Source organism: Lissotriton vulgaris, chromosome 2_1, assembly GCF_964263255.1.
Source record: "Lissotriton vulgaris chromosome 2_1, aLisVul1.2, whole genome shotgun sequence".
Classification (NCBI taxonomy): Eukaryota; Metazoa; Chordata; class Amphibia; order Caudata; family Salamandridae; genus Lissotriton; species Lissotriton vulgaris.
Genome location: NC_141687.1, coordinates 401729347 through 401741435, shown reverse-complemented (window position 1 = coordinate 401741435; position 12089 = coordinate 401729347). Strand labels below are relative to the sequence as shown.

At 41.7% G+C, this 12089-nt stretch overlaps 1 protein-coding gene across 2 annotated transcripts in view; it reads left to right on the top strand.

The window, feature by feature from the left end:
* The window catches only part of ICA1L (islet cell autoantigen 1 like), a 455070-nt gene that overhangs the window by 230708 nt on the left and 212273 nt on the right, over positions 1–12089 (top strand). For both annotated transcript variants that reach the window (XM_086955269.1, XM_086955268.1), the window contains exon 6: positions 7718–7843. In XM_086955269.1, the coding sequence (XP_086811395.1) occupies positions 7718–7843 (126 nt within the window). The remainder of the gene's footprint in view (positions 1–7717; positions 7844–12089) is intronic.

The window sequence follows — 12089 nt, the reverse complement described above, 5'->3', positions numbered from 1 at the left end:
AGAGAACTCCCAAGGTGAAGGGTAGTTCTCCCCACATTTCAGCTGGAGGGGACACGTGTTCGACTTGGCATCATTGGCGTGAGTCTCCCTTCCATTTTGACGGATTGCCTCCTCTGTTTTGATATGTTTTTGCTGGATATATGCTCTGGGCACTGTGCCACTGCTAATCATTGCCACAGTGCAAGTGATCCCTATGTTAAATTTATGTACTAATTGGTTACTCCATGATTGGGTTATTTAATTTATCTATCAGCCCCTAGTACTGTGCACCATGTGTCCCCAGGGCTTGTACATCAAATGCTGCTGGTGGGCTTACAGCACTGGTTGTGCCACCCACAGAAGCAGCTTGTAAAGTGTGTCTCAGGCCTGCCATTGCAAGGCCTGTGTGCAGTCTAGCACTGCCATGTCGACTTGGCCAAGTGCACCCACTTGCCAGTCTTTAAACCTTCCCTTTGCTTCATATTAGACACCCCTATGGTAGGCCCATGGGCAGGGTGCATGGCAAGTAGAAGGTAGGACATGCTCTGATGTGTGAATCATGTTCTAATAGTGAATTGCACCTATTTTCGTTTTTCACTACCTGTTCTCCTAGGCCAGAATGGGAAGTTAGATTATTACATTCTTATAGCCTAACTGACTCAGGGAACATGGTGGAAATTCTAATTTAGTATGCCTGAACTCAGAATAATAAAATACATCTTTTAGTAAAGTTGGTTTTAATACTCTGTGTTTGAAAATACCACTTTTAGAAAGTAGGTATTTTCTTGCCTAACTATCCAGGCCTGCCTCTGCTGGGTTGTGTATTCCTTGTCTGGGTTTCTGAGTGACAGGGCTGGGGGATTCCAGGAGACAGGCTGGGGCAGCCCGGTGGTGAATAGAAAGATCTGCATCTAGATGGGAGGGAGGAGTTGCACCTGCGACCTGAACAAGGCTGGGCCTTCCCTTCTACAATGCTGGCTCCACCTCCTGTGGCTTGTCTGTTGTTTCTGCCCTGCACTCTGAAAGGAGAGGAGGAATCATCTCAACAGAGTCCACCAGAGCTGTATCCTGTGATGCGGTTGATGTCTCTGCCCTGCACAGTGAAAGGAAGAAGAGTCATGTAAACAAGGTGCTCAGGAACTGGTTTGGACTAGGCAGAGGCCTCTCTGCCTTTAGAGAACAAAGGATTTTGGGGTATAAATATTGGGACCCTGATCCCAAGAACTTAGATCACTTCTGGACAAGAAACCTTTCTGCCAAGGAGAGGAACCAAGGAAGCTGCAGGTGTTTGGACTGCCCCTCTGCCAGTGTGCTGTTTGCTGGGTTGGCCTGCAGTGGTTGCTTCATTGCCAAGGGAAAGGAGAAGGAACTTTGTAAGGACTTTCATCTACAGAATATTCTCCAAGGGCTTGAACTGTGCTTGCCTCCTGCTGAAGTCTCGGGAACAAAAGACTTCACCTCCAGCTCCCTCCTGAATTTCCTTGCTGGGAATTGTGACTTCAGACACTTGCGTGCCGCTGCGAGCTGGTAGCGCGACGCATCGAGAAGAAGCGTGTCGCCGCCGCAGCTGAAATCGTCGCAACGCCGGATAAGCGAGCCTCTGCCACATCTCCCCGGAAGCGTGTGTTCATTGAAGCTGTCTTGTCGCATCACCGGAAAAGCATGAAGCCATCGTGAGAGTTGCCATCGCATCACCGGTAAAGTGTGTCGCAGGGCCTGTCGTGGCTCCAAAGTACAGAGTCGTCGCAAGGCTGCCAGGGCGTCATCGCATCGCCGCATCAAGGGCGCCATCTTCTCGCATCGCAACCGGATCATCGCATCGCATCAAGGTGTCATCTTGCGCACCGCAACGGGCCCGCAAGCCGAGAATCTACGCATCACCTCCGCACCGGTAAGGCTCACAACGAGTTCCCTACTCTGCGCAAGCATTGAGGCAGGACGCAACCGTTCTCCCGGATCACGGAACCGACACACCTCCCCTTTTGCGAGCCTTTTGTTTACTTTGCGTTACGCATCCAGGTACTCTGTTGAGACTTTGTCTCATTTACCATCAACTTGAACTAAGCAACTTTAATCATCTTTTAAGTAATCTTAAGTGTAGTATTGTGGTTTTTTGTCGTTTGTGGTCTTGTGTTTAAGTCTATATAAAGAATACTCATTTTTATAAAACCTATGTGGTCCATCTGTAGTGGTTTCACTGTATTACTGTGTATATTCACAAATGCTTAACACACTGCCTCTGAGATAAGCCTGTCTGCTCGTGCCACGCTACCAAGGGAGTGAGCAGGGGTTATCAAGGAGTGTAATCCCCTTATCCGGACTTAGAAGTAAGGGTCCCTATTTGGACAAAGGTGAATACCATTGCCAACCAAAGATCCCAGATCTAACATGGACAATTTCAACTTTCATTTGGAAAGTGAAATGGACCTAGATTCCATAAAACCTATTGAATGAATTCGGACTATCCCTAATTACTAAAGGTCCGACACATAGGGCAGGACATATGCTAGATTTTTTTGTCAGCTATGCGGTTACTACCCTACTCCCTTCTCCCTCTCACCTGGTCCGACCACTGGGCAGTTAACTGGCAGATACAGACAGAGGACTGCACCATGCAGAAAAACACAATTCAAAAAACCGCAAGCAGAGTATGGCACAAAACATGGGCGGTCGAACTGAGAGATGCCATTACCCCTGGACCCTGGCAGCGAGTAGAGGATTTAGAGAAGAGTGTGGAAAACTTTTCGCTCTGGCTAAACTCAGCCCTGGACATAGTAGCACCAAACAGACATTAAATAATAGCCAAAAAGGTATCCCAGCCCTGGTACAATGAAAATCGTAGGAGATCAAATCAGGATTGCCGAAGGCAAGAACAGACGGAGAAAAAACTATGATGTAGAAGAGAAAATCATCTATAAAAATAAATTAGCGGAACATAAAAAAGTATCGTAGCTACAAAAACGTCTTACTTCACCGAAAAGATAAGAGCAGCCTGTGATACAAATAAAACCTTTTTCCTAGTCATAAACAAATTGATTACACCTACTAGCACAAATCATGCAGTAATAAATCAAAATTTCTGCAATGAGCTAGCAATTTTCTTTCAGGAATGGGTTGCAAACATCTTCTCTAGTCTTTCAGCAAAGGGAGTAGCGGGTCAAAAGGATGGGTGTGTCCCGACTGCCGCTACTGGTAAATGTTGACTCTCTCCTTATAAGGCCCTCTCAGAAGAGCAGCTTGTAAGATTAAATCCACTTATTAAATCTGTGGCACCACAGATCCCTGTCCCCCTAAGATAATGCACATGATTCCTACACAAGTGGCACAATACCTGGGCCATATACTGAATAACATGTTGGCGGGAAGGACCTTCCCGACACACTGGAAACATGCCTCCATTCTGCCTTTGCTAAAGAAAAACATTCTGAATGCACTGGACCCGAACAACTATCGTCCAATCTCAAGGCTTCCTTTCGCGGCCAAGTTGGCAGAGAAAGTTATGAATCAGCAACTTTCAGAGTACCTAGAGGAAAATCTTCTTCTGGGTGACACACAACACAGTTTCAGAAAAAGTTGAATTACTGAGTCTGCCCTGGTATTAGCTACAGAGGGTATTCAAGAAGTGCTGGACAGGGGAGTGGCCAAATGCCACGGCGTTTAACAGTCAGCCACAAGATCTTAGTTGACCATATGCGCAGCCTAGGGATTGAGGACGTAGCTCTAGATCTCCGCCAATCCTTTTTGGTTAACAGACAACACACTGTGTCTATGGACAAATTTACATCGAAGCCTTTCTCCCTGCCCTGCAGAGTTCCTCAGGGATCAGCGCCGAGTCCAACACTTTTCAACCTTTATGTTGTACCACTCATTACAATCATCAAAAGTGCGTGCTTTCATCTGTTGTCCTATGCCGATGACACCTAAATTGTGGTGTCACTGGCAAAACTGGAAAATAACTCTGGCATGGCACTCTGTAAGTGGATGGACTACAACTACTATAATTAAATGCCACTAAAACTGAGGTCATCCTTTTTGGTAACAACCCCTTACTTTGGACGCTGGAATGGTGGCTACCCGAACTGGACTCACTTAATGAACCCTCTAACAGAGTCAAAAATCTAGGCATCCCGATAGATAAAGAACTGAAGTTTAAGGACCAGGTAAATAAAATTACATCAGCTTCTTTTTTTCTCTAAGGTTTATAAAAAAGATTGACAAATTCTTGCCCCCTGAACTCCTGAGAACGGCTATCAGCGCATTGGTTCTCACTAAGATAGACTATTGCGACAGCCTTTATCTTACTCTCACACTGGGTCTTGAAAAGAGGCTCCAGACTCTGCAAAACGCTGCTGCCCGCTTTTTCCTCAAAAACCCCAAACATGAATCAGCAAGAGGGGCCATTAGGACATTACACTTTGTTGCCGGTTAAACAACAATGTGGGTTTAAGGCTCTCCGTCTGGCCTATAAAGCACTGCATGGACTGGGGCCAGCCCATTTCAGAGAAAAACTCAATTTGTATGTCCTGGCAAGGATACTCCGTTCAGGCTCTGGCATGAACCTGATTGTTCCTCCTTTCAGGAGAAACAACTGGGGGGGGCGAGCATTTTTAGGGCTAGAACGATGCTCTGGAACAGCCTCCCACTGACACTAAAAGCTGCCCCCTCCCTACTTACTTTCAGAAAAGCTCTAAAGACCTGACAGTTCCCGTAGGAGTAATAGGCAACCAGCCACTGGCTAAACTCTTTCAGACATCTACTCCAGCAACTTTTTATTGTGTTCCTACAGCGCCAAGAAGCCTACTGGCATTAGTTGCGCTTTATAAATTATATAAATAAATAAATAAGGCAGGTCTTCGTTTTCACTTCAACCATTCCATTTTGCCTTTAGTAAAGGTTTTTGGCTGCCACAAGGAAAAAGCGAAAGTACACATATTCTTCTCCCTATTTTGCATCATGCACATATGCATCTGCTCACCGACTGAAACACAACCCGGACAAACAAATCTGTAAGGTATTCATATAACCTATGAATTGCTTCCTAAATTATTACCATTAGCAATTATATATTATGCAAGATACTAGCTGATTTTGTACTCTTATACGTAAACATATTTCTACAGCTAACCCCATAACTGTGGGTAGATCTGTCATGTAGTGTTAAAACATAAATCAGTGAACAAATAAATCCTTTTAAAAAACCATGTACGCTTCGTGTTATCATTTGTCTTTTTAACTCCTCATATTGATGTCAGGAGTATATTTTAAAAACACATGTGCCATGGCATAGAAGACTTGCGATCATGATCTATATTTTTATTTGCACGGGGCAGCCTCCTGACTGCTTGAACGCTTTATGCATGTAAATAATATGATGAATAGTATAACTCATGTGAAAGCGAAAATAACATTTAAATGGCAAATTTACCTATTTTGTGCCACATAAATCTCCATCATACTCAAAGGGAGCTTGGAAGCAACTCAGTGAAAACACTTTAAAAGACACGGTATGTTAGCAGATTTAAAATGTGTGCTTTTCCCTGTCAATGAAGAATTCTAATGTCCAGCTTGTATTTTTTAAGATGGGGATATGCATGTTAGAGTGAAATAGACACCTTACCTTCTGCCCTAGGTAAATGTCTAGTTAGAGAGAATGATCTGCATTCTCTTATACATTCTGTGGCGTATACCTCCTATTTGCCAAGAATGAACTGCAAGTTAGATGTGATTAGTTATTTGCACGTTTATTTTGTAAGACACATAGCAAGATAATTCTATAAATCAGCTCTTTCTTTTGCGTATATCATGCTACGTGTCCATAGGTATCTTCAAGGCATGTGAAAAAACAAGTATTGTCAAAGCCAGTAGAGCTCACCTTTATAATGCACTTGCCAAGCTATTGGCATTACTAGTTCTTGTTAGAAAGCATTGATAAAAAATAAAAGAAAAATATCTAAATGCTATACTCAAAGAAAAGCATATAGATATCTTATGATGTCTTGAAACTGTACTGCACATTCAGTATTTTTAGTCTTTATAAGTAGCTTAGTTTATTTTTCAAATACTTTTTAGCCAGGAAACTGAACAGAAGTTAAAAAGAATAGGGAGTGTCAGAATTTAAAAGGAACATACTTGCTTAAGCCTAATTTACTTTCCAGGACACTTAAAACTGAAATGCTCTGTCTCCAGTCTAGGAGCAGATTTGTACCAGGCACATCTCCCACAGCACCTTAAAGGCCAGTCAGTCAGTCAATACCACTTTATTCGATTAATAAAAATCATAAAAGTCTACTATAAAATACATCCATGGTTACAATATTTTTTTTTAAAACACTTATATACAAAACAGCATTTTTCCTAACACATAGAATTGCATTTTAATATAAAACATTAAATGGCCTCTAAATATCATAGTTCTGTGATTTCTGTATTTCTTATATTCTTAATCCGAACGGTCGTTACAAAAAAATGTGCTATATAAAAGATATTCCGAGGGTTATCCAGTAGTTGTAAATACAGTAGAGCTGGTTTGACCTGTAAAAAACTCTTATTTTTTTAACCATGGGATAATATATTTCTTTCGAGCATCAGAATAAAATGTACAAAAAAATGTAAAGTGCACAGTGTCCTGAATTGAGTAACAATCACAGGGGCAGTGAGCAGCGTTCTCTGGTTTACACCACCCTACAAAATCTCCCAAAATATGGTGAATCTGGTTAAAACAAAATTTTGTTAATAACCAACGATGGAATGGTTTTGTGACGATTTTTAAGTAGGACTGAATAGATAAAGTTGTTACTGATAAATAATGTGCCCTAACCAGAGGTTTTTTTAGTTCCACTGCTTCACGTTCCTGTTTTCTATAAATCAGGAAGTTAGTTTTAGCCCACCTTACATCTGCTTTGACTATACCCTCAGGCGCAGAGAAAATCTCGGGGCGTCCCAGTATCGTAAACATTCCTTTAATGTAAGTCAATAACTGTATCTCATTAGCTCGCTCTAAGTTTGCAGTCTTTGTGTGTCAACACCTGGACTTTCCTTCATACTTTATCGGGTTGATTTTGTTTTATCTTCTCCACTCCACATGTTGATTTGTTGTCAGTCCCCGGGAAAATGTACCCATTGACCTGCTCTTATGGATGAAGGGTGGGAAGCAACGCTGTCAGAGCCATGGTCTGGGGGTGTGTGTAAGGTGAAGAAGTTGTACATGAAGGAGAGAGCAAGAAAACATGCGCTCTCATGGAGTGCTAAAAGAAACACATAGTTCCTGAGCCGTGGAAGAATACAAATGATCTATTCAAAAGGATGGTAAAGAAGCCATGAGTTATGTTATTGGCAAACACAAAACGAGGAAGGAAAGCCATTAAATAAGAAGCAAACAAATGAGAAGGCTACCCACTCTAAGCATTGGTAAGCTAATTAATGATAAGCTGAACCCACTATAAGTATTGACATTGTTTACAATACAATTTCAGTAACAGACCGCTCGAAGCTGTCTAAAGGTGGGATCTAATGATCTTACTAGTTGTTACATGAGTGTTCTTAATCCTTATACTGTCTACCATTATTAATGCTCACTCTGTGCTTGCTTTTGCCATCATCATTCCTGACATAGTGCAAACCTTGAAACGTGATGGTCTATATGTTATATACTAATTGTTAGTCATACAAATGTCTGTATTTGATTTGTATTTTCATTTACACTAACCACGATCTATTTGTGGGAATTTGTGTTTTCTAGGTTCAGATGCAAGTGAAAAGCACAAAATCCTTATTTGACAAATTAAAGATGGATGTGTGTCAGAAGGTGGACCTGCTTGGAGCTAGTCGATGTAATTTGCTATCTCACTCCCTCGGCACCTACCAGGTATCCATTCTGTCCTCATACCATAGTGCCTTTGAAGATGGGGGTAATGTTTAAATGACAGGACCAAGTGTTAGGTGTACAGGGGCGTGTGGACTATTAGAACTGGTTAAAGACAGAGTTCTTAACATGAATCATAATGTGGGAAAAGTGACCTTCCCAAGTGAAACAGATTCTTTTAAGTCTCTTCAATTCATGGAGACTGGGAATCTTAGGGATGGTGAAAGAGCATCTCATAACCTTGTCCGATCAGTTGTTCTATTTTGAAGACTGCACCTCCTACTAAAAGGCATGATTCATTTTCTTTGAAGTAGCATCCTCTCTATTAAAAAGCCCATTCATTGATCCCATCTTTATACAATTTCAAGGAGGTATGGATATGGTTTAAGTGGTCTTGGTGCATGATTTTTGCTGAGTATCAAACAGGCCGTGCAAGAATGAAGTTGCTTTTAAATTCTGTGTTTATCTTGCCACATTTGCCAGTGCTTCAAAGACGGAGGTAAAATGTCAGGTCATCGTCTGACAAATTGGTGCTTATTCTTTTAGCATGGTCCTTGGTGTTTGCTTTTCTTTCTCGGACTGCAAAGTGAGAGAAGTTTGTAGAGTGAATTATTTGACAATCTTGTGGGAGTTCAGAATGTGAATGGTAAGGGTGTAGGATGTTGGTTCTTGCAACACACAACAAAATATAAATACCTGTAAATGAACTGTATGCATTCAGCAGTTAGGAAAGCAAAAAGGAAGGAAACATACATTTTAATAGAACCAAAACAAATTAAGACACTTAACTCGGTGATGCCCTAATGATTAATAATCGATTTCCACACATTATCATTTGTGTGTTATATAGTTTTATCAGTAAAACTGTAGGTTTGTGCAAGGTTTGTGGCCATTTCATTTGAAAATGTGCTGCCTGTAAATGACAGTGCTTTACCTCTGGATGCTTTAGTTACATTAAAAGATCGTCTGCTTCAGTTCTGTTAAAGGTAGGTGAATCACAAAAGTTTGTTATTCTAAAAATTGGATCATGGTTCTAAAAGGTTTGGAAAGCACGGCTCTGTAATTTTCTTTAACAATAAACAATTGCTGTGTCTCTGTCCGAGATCTCATATTTAAAATAGGAAGAGAACTTCAAGCTGAACTAACCCTCTTCTTGGAAGTCTGTTTGATAGCATGTGGGGCTGTAGTTACACATGCTTATCATAAGACCGCCATCTAGCGTTTGGTTCGGAAGAGTGCTTGTTGTTTTTCTTCGAAGCAGTCTCTCGAGTCAGAAGTTGTAAGTACTCCTCCTCTTTCTTGCAGTACAAATGGTCCTCAAGTTCATTGTTATATTGTTTTTTTTCCATCATCGGGTTCAGATGTGTGCTTTTCTGCTCCGGTTCGATAGAGTCGTCAGGCTCTTCCCTAATACCGTCAGTATTGTTTCCGATCGCGGTTCAATCACTGCTTCCCTCCTAATACCAGAAAAAAATTCCTTTTGTGCAGACTAATTTCCCCAGGACCCCAGTTATACTATCTTTGGCTCAATGGACATGCACTGAATAGGTATAAACATTCACCAAATGAATCTCAAAAACTGACTAACTCTGTCTCCTTATAAAAAATTATTCATATGTATTTAATTAATAAACAGTATTGTTAAAAGAAATCAAGTATGTCTTTCATATAGCACATATTCTGCACAAATTTAAAAACATATATCCATAAGCAGTGATTCAAAAGCCATATCCTTTTCTCTAATACATCTCTAATTCACTCAAAATCAGTAACTTACAAAGAATGTTTTTGGTTTCATGAACCATATTGAAAAACTCTTTTAAATTGTATTAGAAACAAAGATTAAAATACTTTAAAGTCTCATTTTATCAAGGTACATTAAAAAACATCAAACTCGAACAGACCTTCAGCAACGAAACTCTCCACGTTGGACTCCACTGGACTTTCAGCACCGGAATCTTCTGAGCCGAAACAGCACTCCACTTCAGCACCGGAAAAATCCGCCTCTGAATCAAAACCTGTGCCTAAACTGGCATCAAAGCCGAAAAAACATACATCTTCGAGACATTTTCCAGACACTGTACAAATAGCCCTTGAGGGACTTCATCAAGAATTGGACTCATCAAAAACAGCTGATGATTCATCCAGATATAGGACGTAGCCTCACCAGGCCTTCACATTCAGGGGCACAGCCTTTTAAAAGGCAACTATCTTTTGAGGAGGCAATCAATGTTCCTGTTCCCCCAAAGAAAAAGAAAAAGGAGGATAAAGCCGCCACTCCACTGCACATTAGTCTACTACTACTGCCTCCTATGCACACTCCTCACCACAGCTTTCACTGGTTCACCACACTATTGAATCACCTGAGGGTTCACTTCACTCCTTCCCAGGAGAGGAAGAAGATGATGATCAATTTTCAATTCCATCTCAAGATAACTGGGAATGTTATGATGCAGATCCACACATTAACACAGATCGGGATCTCTACCCATCAAGATCTTCCCCCTCCTTATGACACCACTACTTATTACAATCTTATAAATAGAGTAGCTACTTTCCTCAAAATGTGTCTTCTTATTCTAGACTCTTATGCCTACTCAGTGTTTGACGCAATATCTCCTGATGCTCCAGGGTATGCTCAGCCACACTCAGGACATTTTCAATGTCCCAGTTAGATCCAGGTTTATTACTCCCAGGGTCGATATTTACGCAGTCGGCCCTACATATATTAATGGTAGCTTACACCTGGCTTCCTAGTGGTGACTTCAGCATGTAAGCAGGCACACGCCCAAATATATGGTGAGGCACTCCCTCCCCAGATGAAGAGAGTTAAGGGATAGATGCGGGGGAGTAAAAGCGTGGCAGCACAATTTGCCAATCATTGGAGGATTGCAGACTCCATTGGTCTCTTATCTCTCTACAGTACGAAAGGACCCTCTGGGATGAGATGGAGGACATTCTACAGCATCTCCCAGAGTAACATAAAAAAGGGGCATACCAGATTGCCTCAGAAGGCAAACTCCTATCCAACACAACTATACGTTGTGCATTTGATGCAACTGATATTGCACTAGAGGTATTAATTCAAGCTTGCTTCTCAAGAGACATGCCTGGTTAAGGGTATCCGGTTTTAAACTTGAAGTTCAGCAGAATTTGTTAGCCCTCCCCTTTGACGGTGAAAATATTTTTGGCCACCTATTAGAGAAGATAAAAAAAGATAGCGAGACAGCAAAAGTGATGGGAGCATTGCAAACAGCATCACAACATAACTGCTTTTGCCGCTCATCCTATTGTGGAAGGTCCAAAACAACCTCCCCTGAGACATCCACCTTTTATAATAAAACCCACATTCAGACATCCTCCCCAAAAGGATACTATAGGAGTTCATATTGGGGTAACAATTCTGGAGGCAGAGGTAGAGGAGGTTTTACCAATCCTTCCACTTCCACCACCAAGCCTTGTCTTGCCCACCATTCCCCCCGATCACACTACACCTGTCAGGAGAAGACTACAGTAGTGTTTGCCCACATGGCGCAATATCACACACGACCAGTGGGTGTTGGATATTATCCAACATGGTTATTGCCTGGAGCTCACTTCAACACCTCCAAACATTCCACCTCGTACCTTCAGACTGTCCACAGACCATCAACAACTGCTCAAACTGGAAGTTCAAGCTCTTCTACAAAAAGGAGCATTAGAACATGAGCCATTACACCACCAAGGTACAGGGGTCTATTCACTTTACTTCCTTAACCACAAAATGTACCGGTCTCTAAGACGCGACCCCCGACCTCTGGCTCCTAAAAAGGTACAATCTCTCAGAGCACTTCAACATTGTCACACTGCTAGATGTAATCCCGCTACTACAACAAGGTGACTTCATGGCTGCACTGGACCTAAAGGACACCTACTTCATTATTCTAGTTCACTTACCACATAGTCAATACCTCAGATTTGTACTAAATACATAGTCAGTACCTCAGATTAGTGCTAAATGGACAACCTTTTCAGTTCAAACTGCTTCCATTGGGGATCACCACAGCCCCCAGTGTGTTTACCAATTCATAGCAGTAGTAGCAGCTCATTTATGCAGGCAAAACATCCACATTTTCCCTTACCTGGACGATTGGCGCATCAGGAGCAATACTCATTAAAACTGTTTGCAACACACTCAAACTACCATAAACCTACTTCACCAACTAGGCTTCACGGTCAGTATAAGATCTCACCTGCAGCCCCTTCAGAT